Genomic DNA, 24,853 nt, shown 5'->3' with positions numbered 1-24,853 from the left:
TACTGCTTTTCAGAGAAATATTCATCAGCTTCCTGCAGAAACTAGGTACCAGCACAAATCCTTCAGTATAACTTATTTTTTTCTTTCTTTTTCTTTTCTTCCTATTTCAGGCTAAAAATATAAACCTCAAGTTTATTTAAACCTGACAAAAATTGTGAAAAATTAAACCTATAATCCCTATTATCTTAATAGAAACTTATTAGAAAGTTAATAGAAACCATAATTTACTCTAAGCATTGTATGTTAATTAGACAGGGGTAAAACTAGGCTTGACTGTCATCTAGGAACTGGACAATGACTTTATCTTTTATGTAAAAATTAAATAAATATAGATCATTATTAGCCCTATCTTTTTTGTTAAAACTCAGCTATTTTTATGTTGGAACAGTTCTTGATGAATTTTGTATATGATACTTCTTTTGCTATCCATGCACTCTGGACAGGAATGTAAATATGCAGGCTAGATACACAGAATCTTCTAAAAGCAGACAAAACTCAAATTTTCACTAGCACACCATCTTCTGATATTTTCCAGCAATTATTTCTGCATCTCACGATTGCATCTCTGGCAGTGAGTCCTCAATATATTTTTATTCTTGACTGGCTGCAGATTGCTCAGGCTTCACACAAAAGATTCAATCTGAAGGTACTTTTAGATGAAGTTCTTTTGACTGTGAGTAGTATAGAGTGACTGACTCATTTCAGATGTAGTCCCACAGAGAAAACATGGCATATCTACTGCACTGGAAGTGGAATCTAAAAAAGAAAACCTGGGAACTGGGGTTAAATTGAGAGTTCTTAAAAAGAAAAAATGGTGTGATTAAATGCTAGCCAAGAAATCTTTAGGTTTAATGTGTTATGCTTTAATTCTGAAATGAATATTTTTAATCTAGTTTTGCACCACTGATTTTTAATTATTTTTTAAATTTTTTTTTGGTGGCAGTGTGTTGCCATGGTTAGAACAGAGGCAGTATACAACAATGCCTCTGTGATGGCTGAGATGAGGCGATTTATTCCTCTGAGCTTAGCAGCTTCCTGAACAAACCATTTTAAAGCAACAAAACTAGATATAACAAATGTGTTATTTATACAGGTATTGCTACATTTTATCAGATGGCCCCGAGGGACTTTGGCTCTACTATTCTCTTATTCCCTGATTTCCAGAGTTGTCATGTAACATAATGGTATTTAACAAATTTCATTTGGAACCTGATTCCACTCAAGGTCACTAAGATTTCAAACCCTGTAACCTATGTTCAGTAATTGACCTGCAGTTATTAGTGCTCTCCTTTAGCACTGCAGTATAAAGAGAAGGACTTCTGAGAATTTTCTGAGGCAGGAAAAACCTCACAAATTATTTGTTAAACTGGGAAATGCAGTATCGGTCAGTGTATGCAGGTTCTGGGCCAGTGAAGGGAGCTTTGCTGTTGTCCTCTCTAAATTTAGTACCAAGTAATTTAGAAAGCTAATTTAACATCAGATGATGTCTTGCATTTATTTCAAGGATACTTTTTGAACAGATAGATTTTAATGGAGAACATTACATGATTTTTTTAAGCCAATATAGAAGCCCAGATTCTTTTAATCTAATCATAAGCCCTGAGCAGAGACACCCAAATTAATAGCACAGTTGCCTATCTTTCCTCTAAAGTCAAGGGAGAGAAATGGGGAAAACTAACACAACTTACTACTTATCTACATCACAATGTCAAGGTCGTCTTTTTCCGCTGGTTGTATACAGAGCTTACCATGATTTTCATTTTAGGCTATTGATTGAGATGAGAGAATCCATGAGATATTCATTGCTGAATATCTCATGGGATTTCAGGAGAATGTTGAGAGAAGGTCTAGTAAACAAACAAGTCAATCAGTCTTCATTTAGTCTCAGTTCTTAGATCTAAATATTTTCTCAAACTCAATTTTATAACTTTAAATTTCCAACTTTAATATGCATTTTAAATTTTCCAAATAACGTTAATACCTTAACAGTAATCACTGCTTTCTCTGTTTGGGAATCACAGCACTTCAGCAAAAAGTATTAATTACCAGCTTGAATCAGTCTTTTTCTGATGTCTTATTCTAGTACATGTAGTTAATTTAAGGCGATCAAAACACCTAAGGTATTTCATTTATTCTTCCTCCTGCATGCAATAACATCTTTTTGGACCAGAGAAATGTTTGTGCAGGAAATCTCTAAAGAAGGCAAGATTGTAGATTTCTTAAAGAAGGCAAGATTGTAACATGGGTTCCAAATACAGAGGAATTACATGAGGTCATTCTCTGGCGATGGCTAGGGAACTTTTCCTATGTAAAGACAAGTATCCTTGAATTAGGAAAAAATGCAACAGTGTAAGCCAAGGGTGATAGTGCTAAAAATCTTTGAATCTATCATTTCATCCACTCAAAGAGCTCTGAATAAGGGTCTGCATATGATTCCTTTTGTGGACATTTGTCCACATGCTTCAGTAGGCATTGGGACATACCAATGAGGTTAAATGCAATGTCTATTGAATCAAATGCAATTATATCCCTCAAATCCAATCAGCTCTGTGTCAGTCTTGTAAATTTTACAGTAGTCTGCACTATATTCTAGTAGCTGTCTGAGTGTAATGCCTGTGAGGCAATTTGCTGCTCACTATTTGTATCTTGTCTACATAAATGGACAGGATATTCAGAAATTTTGGAGGAAGCAAGCATTCCTCCTTGTTTGCATAAGGCTGTGTTCTGTTAGATAAACAAGTTCTCTGAACAGGTTCTTTAGGTCAGTGGCACTTTTTAATGCTGAAAAGAATTTTTTAGTAGCATTCACACTTCTGTAATAGAAAACAAAATATTTGAAGTTTGCTTTGGGGGTTTTTCCCTTGAAAAACATAGAATTTCTCTAAATATTTTTTTTGTTCCACCCCCGCCCCCATCCCCCATGAATAGGAGCAGGTTTACAAAAGCACTCCTCAGTAATTACCATGAAAAACAGTGCCTGTGTAACAGTGACATTCATAAATCTATGTATTTCTTGCATGCTTTCATGTTTTTCAGATAAGGCATGACAAGCTGTGGCATTTTTACATATTATGACTGTTGGAAATAATAGTCCTCATCAAAAGCAAAATGTAGTGCAATTGACTAGACTGTCATCTACTTATATCAGAATAATAATACTTTGAAACCTTGTTGCTCACGCTGTTCTATAAATTAATATTTGAAACCTGTAAGATTCAAGAGGTGAAGTTTGACATACACATTTTACAATCTTCTATAAATCTGTAATTGCTTTCTTTCTTTTTTTTTTTTTTTTTAATCTCTCATTTTGCAGTGGAAATTAAATAAATCTTAGGGTCAGACCCAGGTGTCCTTAAACATGAGCAATGCCCTGGTTTACAGGAATAGTCCTCTAAAATTATGGCAACAAGCTTTCAAGTAAGTTACTAATCAGTTTGAGAACAGGTTCCAGGCTCCAGTCAATGTTCAAATTATACCTGAAAATAAGACATTAAGAAATTCACAGTTGACTGTGCCTTTTTATATGCAACATGTATCATTATTTAAAAGGAAAATAAATACACACACACACACACACACACATATATATACACATAATCAATCCTAGGCAGCTTTGTTTTCTGTAGGAAACACCAATGAACTAAGAACTAATCTCTTAAAAAGCCTTAAACATTATTATCATAATCAAGAAATTACGAAAAAAAAATCTAGGTTTTACTTCTACCACTGACCCTGGTTTGTTGAATAAAGTTACTTTTATTTTTAATTTGACTTTTAATTTATTTTATTGTCATCTAACTGGCTTTCTGTAGAATAGCAAAGAAATACTGTTAGCAAAAATGATTTTGATGTTTTTGTTGGCCAGCACATTTTCAAACACTCTGCACTTCAAGTGGTTTATTTATGAAAATAAAGAGCACTTAATATTTACGAATATCTTTTTGAAAAAATATCTTTTTTATCTTTTTAAGCTTTTAAAGACAGCTTTTATACAACACTTTGAAGGCTGAGAAGTTTTCAGAATCTTTACTGTAATCCTTGCCAAACTCTTAAAATAGCAAAACAAAACAAAAGCTCACACCCAGCTTTCCCTATGGGTGCAATGTCATGAGCAAAATGTTGACTCCTGAGTGATAGAATGTGACACACTCCAAATCCAAAACGGATTTTACACAAAAATGCCATAGCTCATCATGTTAGTGTCTCTGTCAAACAGAAAAATTACATTTTCATGAGCAGTTGGTTACCTTTTCTTTCAATTTATGTCTCTCTTACGTTGTAACAGTGGCATTTGATAGCAGAAAAATTGGAGAACACAGATTAAGTAATGGATGATTTTCTAGTGTTCAGCAAGATGCTGTCAATGATCTAGGTGTCATGAATTAGGAGAGAAAAGGAAGGAAAAAGTAATTGTGAAATTTTAACTTCATTTTTTTTTCAAGAGAATAATAAAATGTTCACTATTTAGTGATCAACAGGGCTAATGTATCAAACATAAATTTATGTGACAGGCTGTCATCTGAGCTCTATTTCTGACATGGCTTTAGGATCCAATCACAAGTTATTTAAAAGCTATCATTTTTAATTACTTACAAATAGTTCTAATGAGCATGTTGCAGAATTTTGCTATTTTAAACACTTTTCAAAAACCTCATTAAATAAGAATTAATTTTGACATGGTTCTAAGTCAGAAATCTAAAATTATAATCATCAAATAAGCTCAACCTTGTTTCTGTAGGAGCAATAAATTTTGTTAAAGTAAGATGCAATTTGAATTAACAAAGATTCTGACATCTTTTTCTTAGTAGTTTCATGTCTATGGTTCTCAAGAAAAGGAGTATTTTTGATTGTTTTGCCATTATGTAAATGAGTACTAAAGAAAGGTAAATAGAGACTCAACTTTTTGATTGTCACACCTTTGAGAAAGTTGTTGATTTGAAAGAGAATGTCTATCTAATTTCTGTGTATGTATATTTTGAAGAACAACCTGTCTAGCATTTTCATTAGCTTGAGGGCTTGGTTTAGCATTTTCAGAAATGAATATTAGGGATTAAAAAGTGTTGATAGCAGTGCCATTGTACATGCTAGCAAAAACTTTAAATAAACATAGAGTTGTAGGGAATGGGTTTTACTTAACACATCTTGACTGTCTTATAACTGCAGTATTTGAAAGCCTAAAAGGTATTGAAAATTTTTTTTAATAGCTAAACCTAAAAACTGAGGCCCTCTGAAATATTATCTCTGTGAATATTCTGCTTTAATTATTTTCTCTTTCTGCTAAGTTTTCTGAATGGCAGCTATAGTATACAAAAAATGTATTGTACAAATTTCATGTTTATTTTACCTTTCTTTAGAGGACAATCTCAAGTTCTCTTTAAAAAGACTGTTCATGATTTAAAAGATGACCAAAACAGTTTGCTTTCATTGCTATCAGACAGGTGAGATGGCTTCCCTGATTCTAGATGAGGTTTAAAAAAACAAGAGAGATAGGCTATGCCCCATTAATCTCAATTAAGGCCTAATCTAAGGTGATGTTCTGTGGTCAGAGAATTGAGTATTTCTTCAGATGCCATGGGATTTAGCATTTCTGTTGAAGAATTTACCTTTTGGCTGAACTTGGAAATTAATTTGTCTTAGAAATTAATTTTTATTCCTCGTCATCCACATTCTTCTTGTGATTATGCCTTGCGCTCCAGCCCTCCTCATAAAACAGCATTTGGGGGTTTCTGGTGGATTCCCTTGCCATTGTGTAATGGAGCAAGGCAGCAGAGGCTCTGGGAACTGGAGCTGGGTCCTGCTCTGCACACCAGTGGATGGAGGTTGCTGGTTTCTCGTGCATGGGGAATGCTACCAGCCAGCAACCAGGAGTCCTTGCAGATAAATAATTGAGTCCAGCTGGCACACACATGGGAAAGATAACAAGCCTGCCAGAATGACACTGTAGGAGAGGTCACTCTGGAGTTGTGGCTGGACTTAACGGGGAGGAAAGTATCATGATTCTATCCAGATACAATCTGTACATAAAAAGTCCCTTACACAAATGTGTACTAAAGAGCTTTGGACTATCTGGGAATTAATTTCAGCTGAGTTCTTGCAGAGACTATGAAGAAAAATGACATAAGGTAGTATTTTGCTACTGAAGAGAAAGCTGCCTTGCTGCAGAACATGGCAGGTGCTGCACTGGACTCTGCTGTTGCCATGGATGCTCAAGGTTAATCTTGCTCAGTATAAATCTGAAGCTCTTGATTTCTTATTTAATGTGTTAGTATTAACTGGGAATGTTTTTCAGTTGTAGCTACTACTGATTTGATATAATTTCTGATGTTTGGGAAGGAAGTATTGTAATTTCAGGATGTAGGTTGTTCAAGCATCTCTAAACTCCAATTAAAAGGCTCAAGATGCTATTTACATTTTCCTTTTTTTCTTTTTTTTTTTCTTTTAAAGTTCAGCTCTCTTAAGAATCTAGCCCTGCATTTGTCCACATTTGATATGAACTACAGTTTACCTTATCATTAGCTACTAATTTTCATCTTCTTACTTTCTGCATTTAGAGAATCACAATTTTGACCAATGTATTTCACTCATGCTTAGAATCACATCCTCCAGTCTACAAGCACACAGTGTGGCTGACTCCAGTTTAAGACTGATTCTCTCTTCAAATGTGCTCATGGTTCGTATCACCAGGCTCCTGAGGTCAAGGCGGCTTCTGATTCACTGCTGCCTTTATGTGGCTCCAGACAGCATGAAAACTTAGGTCACTGTGAGAAAGTTGGAGTAAAGCAAACATGGGAGTCTTTTTTTTGGTTCTTTTTGTAGGTTTGGTGGTTTGACTGTTCAAGAAAAACATGCATTAGATTCATTGAACAAGAAAATACACAAAATGTTTCGGAAGTGAGAATGTAGAGTCCTTACCAAGCTCAGGCTGGGTTGCTTAAGCTGTGCAGTCATGGGAGAACAAAGATATGGTGGGGAGGTTGCCAGAATCCATTGCAAAGCAATTGTAATAGCCATCTTCACTTTGCCTTTGCCCAGAGCTGAGGGAAATTTAGTACTCTAGCAAGCGAGAAGATGAACTATTAATAATGATCTCATTAAAATATGGAGCATTTTTTAATCTGCTTTGAATGCTAAGATCCTGAAGCAGAAAAAACAGCTCAGTAAACATACAGGAATATATTTTCTCCACAGCAGACTGATGAAAATGTATCAGATTGTGCTGTCTGCATTTTCACTGCTGCTGTCTCCTCAGCTAATTTGAGAGACTCGGATCTTCAGGCATTGTAGCAATGGTGATGGCTACACAGTCTGTTGCTGACAAAAATGTGATTTTTGTCACTGAGATAAAAAATAAACATTGGATTTATAGCATATTTTGTATGGGATTTTGTTATAAAGGTAAGCACTTAAAAGGAATTTTAATCACAATGATTGTCTTACTGGAAGTGAAAGAGCTCCATGTAAAAAATTAGTTTTAAAGGTGTTAAGTTTTAACATGTATATCTTTGAAATCCTAAATGTGCTAATCCTGTACTGATGACCTGGCAGTCCTGTGTGGTTATATCTTGCTAAAATAGCTTCATGGCTACATATAATCTGAAAAATGGAGTCGTTTAAAGAGTTAATAAATCCAGATCATCAGGTCCCTGGAAATTTATTCATTTTATTTTATTTTACTTAATTTTAATAATGTGCTCAAGTGTACTATTTGAATATTTAAAGTTCAGCACATGCTTTGCTGAACTATGGCTTGATTATTACTATGAGTGAATTTTTATCACATATGCAGAGAACTGAATTCATTAGTCTTCACTACTTTCTTGCTTATTATGTAGAGCTTAGGAAAAGTTTTCGTTTCTCCTTGAGGTATATATAAATCTTGATAGTAATGCTGTGGATTACACCTTCTCTATTGGGTTTGTGTGGCCAGGTTTTGCTGCGATGGAGGGGTGGGGACAGGGCTCTGGCTTCTGTGGGAAGCTGTGTGTGCTAGAAGCTTCCCCTATGTCCAACAGGGCCAATGCCACTCCAAAATGGACCTGTCTCACACTGGAGAAGTTCATGGAGGATTGTCTTCCATGGGAGGGACTTCACACTGGAGTAAGAGTATGAGCAGCTCTCCCCTTGAGCAGGAAGGAGCAGCAGAGACAATGTGTGATGAACTGACTGTCGCCCCATTCCCAGTCCTGTGTGTGCTGCTGGGGGAGGAGAGAGAGAATTTGGGAGTGAAGCTGAACCAGGGAAGAAGGGAGGGGTGGGGGAAAGGTGCTTTTAAGTTTTGGTTTTATTTCTTATTTCCCTACCCTGATTTGATTGGAAATAAATTAAATTAATTTCCTCAAGTCTGTTTCGCTCATGATGGTAACTGGTGGGTGGTATCTCCTTGTCCTTATTCTCAACCATGAGCCTCTTGTTACATTTTCTTTCCTCTGTCCTGCTAAGGAAGGGAGTGATAGAGTGGCTTTGGTGGGCGCCTGGCCTCCAGCCACAACTGGTTACTGTATTTGGCTAAAGATAAGGTAGCTTTTTTATTTTGAAATGATGCAGCCTGTGACTAAGTTATTTGGTTTAGTATCCTTTCTTGTATTGCAAGGACACATCAAAGAAGGTTAGAGATCAAGGGTAAATCAGAAAAAAATAATTGGTGAGTGTGTGCCACAAAGAATACCAAAGGTCTTGAAGAGAGCTGTTGGAGAACTGTAGCTATCTACAAAGCTGTTTTTCCTATGTCCTAGTGAATCTTACACAAATTTTATGTGCCTTTTGAAGGTGTAGCGCAGGATTTGAAGAAGCCTCTGCCCTTCTGAATGAGGAGGCTCCATGGCCAGTAGAGGTTTCCTGGTGCATCTCGAATGGCAGAAGGCAGTACAGTATCTCTTTTTAGCCCAATTACCTGAACCTCAATTATAATGATCAGGGAACTCATATGTGGGCTTCTCCCATTCTTCTTTGTTTTTGTGATGTCCCCATAACTAGAGGGAGCTGACTGCTGGTCCCCTGCTCCTCCTCTTGTTGAGTCTGCTGGGGCTGCACAAGCCAGGCCTGGGGACTTGATCTGTCGTGTCACTGCTCTGTAAAAGTGGCTTCTCCATTGTACTGTTGTTCCCTCAGTGAGGGACTTTTCTGTGGAGGACTAAACAGTCATGTCACATGTAAGATGTGCAGTCCTTGTAAGCTCAGGACTGTGAGAAAGAACTGCAACAGTATTTGATAACGGTTATATCTTGATAAGGATGTGTATCTTATATTTCTGCTATATTTTTGTGAAACTTTTTTTTCTCAGCAAAACCTCATGCCATTATCCTAAGCTAATCAGAAGTGAACTAAAGAAAAAAAAAAAAAAAGTTGAAGAGGATTAGTTAGGTAGGCTGGAGAAAATATATTCATAAGTATATAGTGTCAATTATTTAATCATAAATTCCGTTATGAAGTGAAAGGATAACTATATGATTTAAATTATACAAAGAAGCCTTCTATTTTGACAAATGTCACAGTATTGTATAAACACAGAATGCTAAATAATAGCAAGATTGAATAAGAAAAATAATAATGTTTTCGAGACTTTTTTTTTTCCAAGTAAAGACTGGGTTTAGTAAATTTAACCTTCTTCTCAACAGTTTTAGCAAAAATACAGAATAAATCAGATAAAGAAAAGAGAGAAAGTATTTAGTATTCTTAAATTCATATCTATTATTATAGCTTTAAGGAAGAAAAAATATTTATATATATTTGAAGTATTTCTGTGGTGTTTTCTTTTCCAGTAAATCAACTTGGGGAGATTACATATACAGAACTTTCTTGATAAAATTTACCAATTTAGATGAGCTCTAGCTGTCCTCACACAAAGAGGTCTATTAAAAAGTCTTTTATAATTTTAATAACATATCATGCAGCTATTTAATGACATTTTGATGTCCTAACTGCTCATTGAATATTTACTCCCCATTGCTTTTCATAGCTCGTATTACCAACAGCATGTTTTCTGTAAGTCAAACTGTTTCTGTCGCCATTTTGAAAGAAAATATAGGCAAGTCTCGCAGTAGGATATTTTGAAATATTTAGTTAAGTGGAACAGTCTATTGAAGAGTAGTCTTTTTAATGTAAGAGAAAATAAAAATTATTTTATGAAGAGTATTGCAACAAATTAATTTGTATCAGACTAAATCTAAAAGATGTAATAAAAACCACAGAAACTCTGAGCCAGCTGACAGATGTGTTTGCTGTACATGCAAGCTATTGTTGCATGTAAAATCTCTGAACAATTTAGTTTTAGAAAAGGCTTGATTTGCCCAGTAACAGTTGTAATATCATAAGGTCTTATACAATTTTGTTTTAATTAAGAGGTTATTTTTCACCGATTCCCTTAAATTAACTTTTCTGGCTACTGCTGGCCTTTCTTTTTTTTCTTTCTTCCCTCAGCATTTGATAATTACTGTAACACGTCTGCCAAGGAAAATTTAAAATTATGAACTTTTCCAAATACTCACAATGCTGTTCCATCACAGTAATGGGTCTGTTCAGGCTGGAGCTGCTCCTACAGACAGAAAAGACATCAGTGAGTTGAAATGGTCTCTGTGACATTCTTTAATTTTGGTACTTCTCTAAGTTCAGAAATCACCCTGATTTTTGACCCATGAGATCAGGTACTTTTCTGAGCTTTTAGAAAATATATGAATAATAGAAATTAGCTGCAACTAGCATGTGGGGGGTTTTCACATCACTTTCTTGAAGAAGCATTTGAGTGTATCTGAGATTAAAGCTTAATGCTTCCTCCTACAGTAGGACTCCTTATCTTTTTTTTATTTCTCCTGAATGAGTCTGAAATGTCATCTCTCCCAGCTTGCAGGCATATGATCCCTGGCACAGCTGTGCATTTGCACAGAAATTTGATGGAATTTCACCTGTCATCTTAGCTTGTTTCCTCAGCTTTGAATACTAGCCACTCATCATTAGGGCCTGATTTATCTGTGAGTGTGCAGCTGAAGCAGAGCAGGAGCGCCCCAGGCTCTCGCCCATATTGCACGGAGCATCATGGTAAATCTCCGTGGCCAGAGCAGCACTGGGATGCAGAATTTGGTTCTGCTGGAAGCACAAAGGACTGCAGAGGAGAGCCCATAGAGCAGTGGAGGGCATGGTCCTCTGCTTGAAGGCCAGCCTGTGGGGATGAGTTGTGTCTGTGGAGGAGCAGCACAGTGAGAGGCGTTGAGTCCCTGGGTAGTGTGTGAGCTCTTGGGGCCACTTGGTCACTCCTGTGCTTGAATGCCTTGCACTGTGCCACTGTGTTTGCCAAAGCTTCAGGCTGAAACTGAATTAATGACATGCAATGGCACCAAACTGGAAATACACTCAATTTGTCATGTACAGCAGTTGTAAGTTGTAATGTATCAGTGTTGTAAGCTGAAAAATATCACTAAGCCTGACTTTATTCTGACTGGTGGCACCGATACAATACGTGGCTGAACAGGAATTCACATTGAAGTCTTTTATGTATTACTAAATAATTAATATGCGGAGATTTTGGAATTAGCTAATACTTTCTAGGTGAAGATAATAAATGTGTTTTAATAATTCTTTTCTTCCTGCCACTTGATTTATCAATTCTTAAAATATTGAATTGCAAATGTATTATGGCTTTTTTATGTGTGTCTCTTTCATGAGAGCTGCTAGTACATTTTGTTTTTCTGTTGAGTTACATGACTTAGTGACAATCCTATTTAGTCAGGAACTTCGTGTATCATCCAGTGAAATATTAAAAGGTTTTAACTATTAAATTATTTTTATGTATATGCAGCATGCAAGGCTGTGCACTAAGCAAATTCCTTTACCATTTTTATTACTAGAAATCTAAAATAAATAATAGATTGGTTTATAAATCCTTTTGTAGACCTATTTATCATAATGGCTCTGTTAATCATAAACAAGAAAGAGTATTTGCTAAGATCGCTATACTTACTGAAGAAAAAAGAAAAGTAGTGCTGTGTTAAATGCTAACCTCTAATTAAAGAATATGTGTTGAGAGAACAGAAAACACAGAAAAATCGGTGAAGGAGTGAAGTTATTTAGCTATAGTGGCCTTTTCAATAATATATCCATGACAATTCCAAGAAAAGGCATTGAAATGGAGTTCAGTTCATGGAATTCTCGTACTAAGCCTGTTACTCTATTTAATTTAGACAATGGCATTGACAGTTGATTCTTCAAGAGATGAATAAGTGATGCACTGCTTTATACTGAATTCCTTTAAATCTGCACTACTTTGAATTTCAATTATGGTTCAATGCTAGCTTGTCTTTTTCTGCATATTTAACTGTAAAGAAATCTCACATGTGAAATATATTCTGTTTTCAGTGACCTTTTCCTTCCTTTTCCTCTTTGGTAACTTTAGGTTTATATAAGCATGTAGACATGATAGAAAAATGAGACTGCAATACAGTTATTTTGATGTTTAGTACATTTTTTTTCAATTCGATCAATAACCTGAATTATCATTACAATGCAGTACTCACCTCTTCTTTTCTGAATAGCTTAAATTGCAAAACCATGTTGGATGGGAGCAGTCACAATTGTTATAGTAATGTCACACAGCTATTCCATGCTAAAATTTTATTTATTCTGGGAATTTTATTAATTCTGGGAAGGGAATCAACCATTGCATTTGAAATACATCTCTCTCTTCTCCATGATTTTTTGTGTTTTTTTCTGTGCATATATATGATATGTGCATCATTTTTAAGTGTATATTTTCACTGTTTAAAACTTTCTTTAAATAAAATAATTGCCATTTATATTTTTTTGGGTTTTAAAAATATATTTTCTATGTAAATGAACATTTCTAAATTTGATAACTAATACAGACCTAGACTGATTATATACTAGCTCTATGAAAGAGAACACATATGGGATGTTTTATCTATATCTGGAGCTGCTGTTTCAGCTATCAAATTAATGGAAGTGTAATGGAACACTTAGTAACAAAATTAATGGTCTGCATTCTTTTCTTTGTCACTCGATCTGTATGGCTCCATTAGGTCTGATTTCTTCAGTTACAAGAAGAAAGAACAATGAATATGCTGGCACTTTGCTATGTATTAGAAAAGAATCTATCACTTTATGTATTCATGAGCTAATTGGCACCTTGTTACCTCAAACTTCAGTGAGATGATATAAGTTAAAGAACATCTATTCTGGTATAGATTTATTTACAACATAATTTATTGATTCTAATATTTGTGTTATTCTTGGATTCATAAAAGAAGGAGGTGAAGGATATTTGTTTCTTCTGTCACTGTTCATTATCACAGATATTTCTACTAGACGAAGTGGTTTCTCTGGGATTTTACTGTAATCCACAGGATTTTATTTTTATTGTGCTCTTTTCCTACTACTGCACTTGATAGTACTTGTTTCAAGGTTCAACCATGTACAAAAGATGAAATGTAATAGCAATCATGTTTTCTTTCTATTAAAGTATGGATTTTTTTGAGAGATTAATTTACTGGGACAATTCTCTGTGAGACCATTTTACAGCTACCATCTAATATCAAAACCCAGTGCCACAACCTTTCTTAAAGTCATGCAATCTATTTTGACACAGATAGCTGTTCCAGGCTTTATATTTTTGTTAGGGTTGTAGCTGAAAAGCTGTGTAGATGCACAGGTGTTTCTATCTTAAGGATTTTTGGATTACGAGGGCTGAAATATTTTTGAACTTTTTCTCACCTTTTTCATTAGCCTGGCCCTGGTCCACAGTTTTCAAAATCCATACAAATTTGCCATTCCAGTCTTTAAAGATACCAATATCATCTAACTACAGTTGGTTGGGTGATGGAATATGGGCAGTGGGACAATGAACTAGTAGATCTGGAAAAATTTCTTGAAACTCTATGCCTGCTCAAATGGGGCCATCTCTAAATCACTCAGGGTTTTGCCATATTAGAGGATTTTTCATCTTATGTGTATTGGCACATTTCAGAGCCTCTCTCCAAACTGGCAAGTATCCAGCCAGCAAAACATAGTCTGAATAGACCTGTGCTGCTCCAGAATTACTCATGACCACCTCCAATGAGTTTGTGTCATGAAACAGAAAGTTTGAGAAGAAAATTTTATATATAGCTGATGTTCCATAGTACCATGGGAAAGTCTATGTATAAAACGTCTTAGCTAACTTGCATGTGAAGGAAAAAAATTATGAGGCTATATTACATCAGAGAATAGAAAACACAATTTGAAACACTGTGATTGTTTCTATTGCTTTATCTTCATTTGATTTGAGAAAATGTTAGGTTTTGTGTTTGAATGTTTATAATTGGCCATGACATTTGAGAGGAGTGTGCAGTATTGCTAGAATATAAAAGACTAAAGCAAAAGTGACTACCAAACCAGAGACTGGCCTTTTAAATTGTAGTTTTGTCACTGTTGATCAAATTTCTCAAATACATAGGTAGTATGGCACTTGTAGTTTAGTTCTATTTCTAATTTGTTGGGTAGCTATTACTGTTCTCTTTCAGTGGTATTTTAGGGGATTTGCACAATTTAGACATTTATTAATGAGACCCGAAGTGTTGACTGTTTGCTAGGCTGAAATGTGATGAAACAAGATAGTCTTTCTTCTTCAGAAGTATATTCATACCCAAGTACTTTTCCTAGTACACCCTCAGAGAGGATTTTTGTGTTGACTCAATGTTAAGTGCTGTACTTTATTATTTTCTTCATATTACCTTTGTTTATTGTCTTCTGTGACTGATCTAGATATTCCAAGATTTCTAATTTTGCACTTTGTAATGTGATTATTACATCACCTGTTACAAAGACGTAAGTGCTTTGTATATATTTCATGTTTTTATTGAAATAATTAAAATTTCAGTCAAAATCCCCCTAAGTCAAAATACATTATAAGGAAATAATGAAACAGTCCTATTAATTTTCTAATTTTGATTGTTTTGGAGGTTTTTTTAAATGAAAGAAATAGTGAAATGTGTTTATAAACATTTCATCAAAATCACCATTTTGTTTTCAGAAAAACATGAAAAGAAATAGCAAGTGAGGAAAAGAAAGATAGCGTTTCTTGATTGTGCAACACTTAATGAGAATTTATGTAGCCTTAGGAAAAAAAAATTAAAAATAACAATGTCACAGTCAAAACTTTGTTGTGAGAAAACCAGGAAAATTCCATTATAGGAGAAGCCACCAAGTCACAGCTGTAATAAAATCACACTTTACAGCATCTAACTGACTGTTAATAGAGTTAATTCAGAGAACGATAGTACCCTTTACACTACAAATTATCAAATTAATACACAAGTCTCATCAAAACAGTTTAAAAATCTCACACAACCACTTTCAAGTGTCTATCTTTATCTCAGTTGTTATGCTACCCCTTTGGGTCCCAAGGTTGGCAATATTCATCCTCCTCAAAAAGACACGAAAAGGGTGCTTTCATGAGTTGCTGCCACCCTGAATTCTTCACCAGGAGAATTGTGATGTCAATGATTTTTTCTTTCTCAATTTCCACTAATTTAGCACTTTTTCTAATTTTTTTCCCTTATATTTTATTGATTTTCACTTTTTGTCTCTATTTATTATATATTTTATTTTGTGCTAGTATATTCCTTGTTATTCACTGTGTTTTCTTTTTGCGCACCTTAAAACCTTTCCAAGAGTCAGTTGTTTGTTTTAATGACCATCCCTAGGTTTTTTTCAGTCTGTTTTTATTATCCTAGGCCTACGGTCCTGTATACCTCATTATTATTTGCAAATCACAAATATTTCATCCTATATAGAATATTTACTTTTTAGTGCATATGTAAAAACTCTGATTATATCACAAAATTATGCAAATAAAAGTGGTATAAGGAAAACTATAACAAATTAGTCAATAGTCACCAGATATTTAGAAAATTTGTTGCAGCTAAACAAGCTGAATCAAAACTCCAGGCAGCAGAGGTAAGTTCAGACAAATCCTGAGAAATTAATCTTGAGGCCTTGCAGAGCCAATACAAGGTCTACAGCTTGTTACTGGCAGTGTATTCTGAATTGCAGGGCAATGATACAGCTGTAGTAACATCCCTGCATTTTTGTTTTGTCTCTTTGTCTTATGACATGTCTGGAGTTATTCAAAACGCATGTGAATGTGACATGTGGGGGTATGGTTTTGTGGTGAACAGTGACTTAATGGTTGGAGTCAATGATCTTAGAGGTCTTTGTCAGTCTAAGTGGTCTTCAGTTCTATGATTCTATGGTTATTGCTTCCAAATAGAAAACTGACAAGTTAGGAAGTCTAACTTTTTCTAAAGTTTTAAAGATTTGTGTTGCCACATTCTCTTCATAGAGAAAAGCAAGGCACAATTCTTCCCAGGAATATTTCTGGGTTTCATATTCTCTGAACCTCAGAGAAAGGGAAAAGACAATTCTTATTTTACTTGCTGTGCCTGTATTGTGCCAAAGTAGAATGCAGTATGGAGATTGTTTATCCAAAGTGAAGATGTTTTGTTCCCTTAGCCTGTCAGGGCCAAGAAAGTGTGTGTGTGTTGGACCGTCACAAGACAGTCACGAGAGAATTGGAGATGAGGGCAGCTCCGTGCAGTTGTGTGCAGAGTGAGTGCATGGCAGATTCAGTTTAGATGCAATGTATATAATATAGTATAATAAAGTAAATAATTAGCCTTCTGATAAGGTAGAGTCAGATGCATCATTCTCCCTCACCAACATCGGAGTTGCCCTTGCTTCGATAGGTTTGGATTTTTTGATTCTGCATTGCTGTTTCTCAGGATATGTTTAGTGGTGTTGCTCTTCATTGCTTCAGAGTTGTTACAGCATTTGAAATCTTGGCTGTTTAAGTTACAACAAAATCAAGAAGGCTTAAGGAAAAAAAGAAGCAAGGGAAAATCTGTGGGGAATGTTCCTAAACCAAAGTGAACTCATGAGAGGACCTGAATTTAGCTGTTTGGGTAGACTACATTCTCTGGGAAAGCTGAGAATACCCTTGTTAGGGTGTGGTAGTTTCACACCAGCCAGCAACCCAGCTCTACACAACTGCTCATCCACTCCCCCACCAGCAGAATCTGGGAGAGACTTGGAAAGGTAAAAGCCAGAAAAGTTGTGGATTGAGATAAAGACAGTTTAATAGTAGAAGCAAAAGCCATGCACACAAGCAAAGCCAAACAAGGAATTAATTCACTGCTTCCCTTTACAATCTCAGGGAGAGCAGGGCCCCATCACGTGTAATGGTGACTTGGAAACTCAAACACCATAATTCCAAACCTTCCCTTCTTCCTACTTTTCTCAACTTTACATACTGAGCATGATGTCATATGGTCTGGAATATACCTTTGGTCAGTAGGGGTGACCTGTCCTGGCTGTGTCTTCTTCCAACATCTCAGGCATCCCCAGTCTCCTTGCCAGTAGCAGTCTCAGTAAAAGGCAGATAAGGCCTTGAATCTGTGTAAACCCTGCTCAGCAGTAACAAGAACATCTCTATTTTTATTAATCCTGTGTTCAGCACAAGTCCAAAACACAGCCTAGTACCACCCAAGGTGAAGAGAATTAACTCTACCCCTGCCAACACCAGCACACCATCACACTGTTATTTGGACTTTTCTTTTTCTTGAAATCCAAACTGAGTACCTGTCATTTCCATAGACATTTTGATGTCCTCCACTGTATGCTACATTGCATACGGTCTTGTACAGTCTGAATACTACTTTTCTCATTTTCATGATGTATTTTAGAACCAGAGGATGTGATATAATTGTAAGACTTCATACTAATAAAGGTGGTTTATCCAAGCCTATTAGGACAAAATGAGCAAGATTGTTCTAAGTACCACTGCAGATAGCACTATCAGTCTTAGGCTTATCTTTTCCTTATTCAGTGCCAAAACTAATCAGTTTCCGTACAACTAACATACTAACAACAAACACACACTGAGGAAATATGCTTTTAGCACAGTAAGAATGTCAAAACAGTATTATTAATTCAAAACTTACTTTGCAGATAAAATTGCTGTGTTAATGAAGTGACCTCTTAGTTGTTCAACTTAATATTCAAAGATTTAAAAAAAGTTTAAACAGCTCAGCTTAAGCACAATAATATGGATTCAATTCAATATAGTGGCTGTTGTTGCCACACAAGAACAACAAATAGGTCATAATGTAGAAATAACCCCCAACTATTTAATTGCTGGTATCTTTGTGGTGGAAAGGAAACACATTCCTCAAAGAATTTATATCTTTAGAGTACTGATTTTTTTTTATAGTTAAGCCAGTATTTCAAGGGAACAAACTTATTTTCTTATGTAAAGGGAGAAAATAATGTCTATAAGTGAAGTGATTAATTAATAGATTATCTCACTATTTCACTGTTACAACAGAAATTGTAGCCTTTTAGTTCACTCTTCTGAGTTCATTCATATCTAACCTTGATGAGGGTAAATCCATTAGCAAGGGCAGGTTATTCTCTGCGAACAATTCTGTTCTTCCTCAGTGAAATTCATGGCTGCTGTAGTAAGTACAGAATAATAATAGGCAATGGAAAAAAGTTATTATGGTTGTTTGCAGAAGTCAAACATCAAGGTGCTTTTAAAGTGAACCTTTACATTATTATAAAAGAAGTCCTATAGCATCAGTGTAATTTGTTGTTTAGCAAAGGCTTCCATCACCCAACAGTATCTGTTTTTCCTTTTTAAGTCTAGTCATGTTGTAAATCATGTTTATAGGAAGGAGATTTCTTTATTAGTTTCAAGGCAGATGATGGTCAGTAGAAATATTCCTCTGGGTAAAATTATTCCCAGCCTCAGTTTAAAACATGTTTTGATTCATTTGTTGTATTCTCAGTCTGTTTGCAGCCCTCCTGCTGACATCAGTAACAAGCAATATACTGAGAAAAACACAGAGCTTTGAAAATGAGATGTTATTTGTGTTTGGAAAGAGTATTCTAACATTTTTTTTCTCTGTACTAATGCTGTCACATTTTATATGCAGCTGTGGGATTTGCTGTGGTTTTATATTTTGGCACCAGCCTGTAATGTGTGTGCTATCATGCTGTATGCTCAGGGAAAAAAACCCAACATGGTAATATTACATTTGCAGCCCACTTTATGGGCTAATTAAGATAAAGGATGTTGTGAATTCCATAAATATCAACCAAACTGCACAAAAGTGTGTCAAGACATTAAAAAATGTTGCTGAATGCTATTGAAAAAGAGTTGTCACTTAGCAGCCTGTCCTTTGCTTAAATGTAGGAAAAATAACTGCTACAGATCTGGGATAAAAGTAGTCCCTGCAAGGGATCAAGCAAGTGAAACATAATGCTAGACTTCAATTCAGTGATCCACTTCAGATTCTTTTAGATATTGTGGGTTATTAAGTAACCAAATTATATTCAAGTATTTCAGCACCTGCTTCATCAAGCTACAGAATATGGAATTAGATATATACCACTTCAGCTTCACAGATTTGATTATGTAGTAGAGAGAGACTGGTGAATATATATTAATCCTATGAAATTAAATCAAGGAAATTAGCTGAAGATATTCCTAGGGGCCTATTTGGTGTCTGTTTGCATGAAATGCTGAATTACCTGCTTACTAAAATCACTTTTTTTTTTTTTTTTTTTTTTTTTTTTTTTTTTAATGAGAAATGGAATGGAACTGAGTTTACATAGAAATTTAAGCAGCAAAGTACAAGTTCAAACCAGAAATCCATTTAATTCCTGGCTCTTACAACAGCCAATACCAGATTATTGAAATATAAGAATGAAGCAAGTATGCATTTTTTTCCTTTGGTGGTTCCTAATATGGAGTATAGAGACTGGTCACTCCTGTATCCTGTATAATGTATGCAAGTATGATGTAATGCTGTGCATACAGAAAAGCATTTCATTTTTATTGGTTTAAAAAATTCTTTAGGATAATATCATAGATGCTTCCTTGTTCTTATGAGAAATAGTGGCATAAGAGTCAAATAAAGCCTATGCATTTTTTAATCCATGACATTGCTAATTCTATTGCCATTGTAACCATTATAACACTGTTATCTGTTTAGGAGTCTGAATTATTCAATATTTTCACAGACACAGACATTCCAGTATTTCTAACCATGATTTTGTCCTGTTTATATCTTCTCTTGGTGCTGGATGCTTATTACATGCTATTTTCTCTACAAGTCTAAACAAATAATTTGAGATGCAGACGTTTATGCTGCAGGCTTTTCAAATTAGCTGAGATTAACTCCATACAAAATGACTTAATTTCAGTGTTAAGTATGGACTCTCTTATCTCAGTCTGAAATTGCGACTATTCTATTCCTACTCTTAGTCTAGCTATTTTCATACCATATGAAAAGGGTCTTGTTTGTAATTTACTTAAGATTTTCTAAGCAATTCTGTTTTCTATATTATGTTATCTCTGATTCATTTATAAGCAATATCAGAATTGAATTTTATTCTGATTTATTGAAGTAAAATATTAGTGAAAATTGCTGAAGTAAACAGTAATACATAATAAGATGGTAAAACATGTTTGCAAAACATATTAATCAGGTTTAAGTAGTTCTAGCACTTCAAAGGTTTTTGACCTGTAGAGAAATACATTTTCATCCTCAGGGAAATCTTTACAATTCACAGTAATTTTCATTTTTGGTTGAAGACAAAATGGATTTTTGGAGGAGAGTGATATATGGTAAGCACAGCATGTTTAGAAAAGCCACTATCCTGGTGTGGTTAGTACACAGGGCTCAAATGCAAGGCACAGATTCTGTTGAACTTCTTCAAAATAGATACTTAAAATTTGTTCTCTGGACGAAGAATAATTAATAACCAAAAAGCTTTATGTGGCTTACAGAATACCTCACCTATTTTGAGCAGCTTTTTTTCTTGAAAATGAAAAAAATTTCCTAGTTCTGTGCTACAGACAGTGCATTTCAGCAAGCTGTTTTGAGTTACAAAAAATGTTTTATCAAAAAAAGAAAAAGAAATTGTTACTAACGACATTTTCTTCTCCCCTCATAACATGCACGAGAGACTACTCATTATTCTGCTTTGTATTCTCCCACTGCTCTAACAAATCATCACATGCTTTGTATTTTTCACATGCTGATTTATTTGCATTACCTAATAACACCTCTGGTTTATATTTTGCTTGCAGGTTTCTCTTGGACTTCTACATGCCCGAGCCACTCATATTCTCTGGCCTCCACAACGCTGGCAGAAGTTAGAGCCGATGCTTCCTCCGGAGCGCAAACCACTCCACAGAGAGCAGGAGTGATCTGAACGCTTAGGCAGGAAAACACTGACATGAAGTTCAACCAGAAAGAGTTTCAGTGGTTATACCATCACTTGTAAGAGCTTTGCCATGCGCTCTGACATCAGTGTCACGTCAACAAATATATGTGACATCTAAATGTCACAATGCCACCAGAAATTCTTTGTGTTTCTTGTGTTTGTTTGTTCTATTGTTTGGTGGGTTTAAAACATTTCCAACATTAGGGCATTGTATATTAATTCAGTTTGAAATAATTGGTTGTAGAAGAACTGAATGTTCATTTTTTTTCTGGAAGCAGTAACATGCTTGGCTTATGTCTCTACCTGTGCTTCTCTGGACAAGAAACTATTAAAACCTTCAATAAAATATTTTGATCTTTTACATTCACCTTGGTTTTTTTGTAACTGCATGGAAATTATTCATGGTTTTTGCATATGAAAAAAAGAAAAACACCCAAAACATACATACTTTGGATTGTGTTATAACTACTAGTAATGAGGAATCAGTACTTCTGTAGGTGAAAAGTCTTCAATGCAGCTTATTTCTATTATTAAACTTATTACTTTCTATTTCAGGATAAAAAATAATATGTTTTATATTAGTATTTCCTGTATGTCTCTCTGAATTAGATATTCAGTCAAATTGTGCAAATGATATTGCATTATCTGAAGGCAGTGTTTAATTAATTTTTCTAGTAGAGTAAATCTTTGTTAGTACTGATTGCCACATTTCTTGGAAACTATGTAATTAGATAAGAAATATGTGATTATTATTCTAGTATATCGTTAATATAATAAATATACTCTGTGAATAGGCAGTAAAGCTGCACACATTATAAGTGAAAACAACTTGGAAAATTACACATTTTCAATGACAAATCAATATGAGCCAGCCTTTGTTCATATTTATTGAATTTTACCTCACACAGGCTAGTGCTAAAAAAAATTTAACAAACCACAGAAAAGATCTTTAAACACTTTCAGCTAAAAACATGCAATTATCAGAACTTCAGGCAAGATTAATGTAAGTCTACAGCTCTTTGAACACACACATCTGCCTTGTGAGTTAGATGATAGCTTCAATCACTATGAAAATTATCTATTACTAACTAACTTTCTTCTTAAATGCTCCATCTCTGTAGACTCTGAGTACTTTATGTGTCAGGATCTTTCTTTGTTCCAAAAAGGTTTTCTACAGGTCTTTGAAGTCTCTTAGTTAAACTAATGCAGTTTGTTTGGGTGTTATTGCAGTAAATTCAGAATTATTCAGGGACAGAAGGAGAATCCAGGGAACTACATGCCTGTGAGCCTTCCCTCATGCTGGGGAACATTATGGAACAGATTACCTTGAATGTGATCACAGGGCCAACCAGGGGGTCAGGCTCAGCCAGAATGGGTTTAGGAACAGCGGGTCCTGTTTGACCAACCTGATCTCATTTTATGACCAGGTGATCTTCCTAGCAGATGGCAGAAAAATTGTGGATATTTACATGGACTTCAGTAAAATCTTTGACGCTGTCTCCCACAGCATTCTCATGGGCAAGCTGGCAGCCCACAGCTTGGACAAGTGCTCTCTTCACTGGGTTAAAAATTGTATTCTTCTGACTATATTTTTCCGCACTTGATCTTCCCCAAACCATCCCCATTTCACTGACTTTGATCCCCTAAACACCTCAAAAGTCTTGTGCAGTACTGAAATGGTCTGCCCTGCACTCTGCAGCAAAACCTGTACCCATGGGCAAGTGTGCCAGGCAACCCAGCCAGCCTCCCTCTGTTTCCTGGTGTTAGTTGTACCCAGCGGGGTGGGTTCCACTCAGTGCTCCTTCATAGCTGTAAGGTGGGACTCTCACAGTTTGATGACTCCTGAAACAGACACAAAGGAGTTAAATCATGGTGTTATTTGGGTTCCCATAGCTTCAATTGTTCTTTTGGGCTCCTTTGTCTGTGTGAAGACCACTTGTACAGGCTATGAAAGTTTCAATGTCCAAAGTATTGAACTGTGACATGCCTCAAGGAATAAATATTCATCTATATTTGCATACATATATTTATAAATATCCATGCATTTATATGGAGATGTATGTAGGATATACATGATGAAATGATGGAATAGAGAATATGCCTATTAAGTCTGGAGATGGTTGCAAAGACTGATGTAACTTTGGAGAATGATATTAGAGCACAGTGATCTGAATTTGATAATGCTGAGCAGAGAGTCTGGTGCAATAATTACCCATATACATGCTGGATTATATTAAAAGAAAATTTGGGTATTACAGTGGATTGTAGTTGAGCATGAGGCAACATGAAAACATATGCTGAACAAGAAAAATACACACTTCGTAAAGAGCAGTACAGGCTGTGAACACAGCAAACAATATTTCTTCTACATTCTTGTAGGCTATAATTTGAGGTGCCAAATACAAAAAAATAGAGAAAAAAAACCAAAAAAAAAATTACCTATGAGAAATGTTAGAAGGACTTGGGTTTATAATTTAGTCTGTCTGAGACAGTCTTCAAAATGATGAGATTGTTGTGAAATGCAAGACAGTCATTGGTTTTCCAAGTTCATCATGTGTGGGAGCAGAACTAATAAACTTATAATGCAACATCTGGACTGTTAGATTAGACATAAAAAATATTTTAATTATAAAAAATAATGAAACACTTGAATAGATTATTTTTTATTTCAAGACTTTAATTTTTTTTTTATCAGGCCTGTTGGAGACAGAAGGATGGATGAACTAGACCTGAGATCCATATCAGCTATTTTATACATTCTCTGATTAGGTCTTCTGTGCTTGGTAAACTTGGTGGTGCCTTTGATGCTGGGCAGGCAGTTGCATCAATATCTAATTCCTTTAGACTGATAACTATGATTCTTTACATTAGATTCTTTAGCCTAACAGTATTAGAGTACTCTTATGTACCATTTTCCTCTAATAGGCATCTAAGGAACCAGTTTCCTGTAAAAGAAGTTATTTTCTTCATCATATTAATGTGCATGACATTTTACATTATCATGTAGGCTGGTGAATAGAAATAGCTCCATGAAATCATAACAGATAATTCAGTACCCAGAGCATGAAGGGCAAACCTTTCCTTTCAAAGCAGAAACGACCACGATTGGTACACATGAGCACATATTTAAAGGTGTTGTTATTTAATTGATACATTTGGGTTTCAAGCTTCAAATGTGAAACACATAATGAGAAGCCTGTTCTGGAAGTAATGAAATAAGTAACAAAATTCTCATGGCCATCGTGATTAGCTTTCTAAGGCCTCTTCACAGGCCTTCTGGTTTTTGGTGCTTGCTTATATCTGTAATGCAATAAGGTATGATTTGATGGGAGTTAAATAAGAACGAGCACAAGTAAGGAGAAGGACACTAAGGATGTCCTATAAAAGGATGACAGGATATTTTAAAGCTTGATTTTTTAAAAAATGTTTTAGCATCCCATAAATACCTTCCTATGGCCCAAGACAGGGAGAATAGATTGCCAGACTGCACTTGTAGAGCAAGGAGCAACATTGCAAAAAGATCAGGAATTGGTACTCTTAGAGTACCAATGCATACTCTTAGCAATGTACCATGCACAAC

General features: G+C 35.3%; 1 protein-coding gene across 5 annotated transcripts in view; it reads left to right on the top strand.

Moving 5' to 3' along the window:
* The window catches only part of IMMP2L (inner mitochondrial membrane peptidase subunit 2), a 407,353-nt gene extending 385,719 nt beyond the window's left edge, over positions 1-21,634 (top strand). For 4 of the 5 annotated variants that reach the window (XM_041471575.1, XM_041471573.1, XM_041471574.1 and 1 more), the window contains exon 6: positions 21,137-21,634. In XM_041471575.1, the coding sequence (XP_041327509.1) occupies positions 21,137-21,256 (120 nt within the window). In that variant the 3' untranslated portion in view covers positions 21,257-21,634. The remainder of the gene's footprint in view (positions 1-21,136) is intronic. The other variant, XM_041471577.1, reaches the window with a different exon arrangement.
* The last annotated feature ends 3,219 nt before the right edge of the window (positions 21,635-24,853 follow it).

The sequence above is a fragment of the Pyrgilauda ruficollis genome, unplaced genomic scaffold (assembly GCF_017590135.1).
Source record: "Pyrgilauda ruficollis isolate IOZ18807 unplaced genomic scaffold, ASM1759013v1 scaffold27, whole genome shotgun sequence".
Taxonomy (NCBI): Eukaryota; Metazoa; Chordata; class Aves; order Passeriformes; family Passeridae; genus Pyrgilauda; species Pyrgilauda ruficollis.
This window is presented reverse-complemented; position numbering and strand designations above follow the sequence as displayed.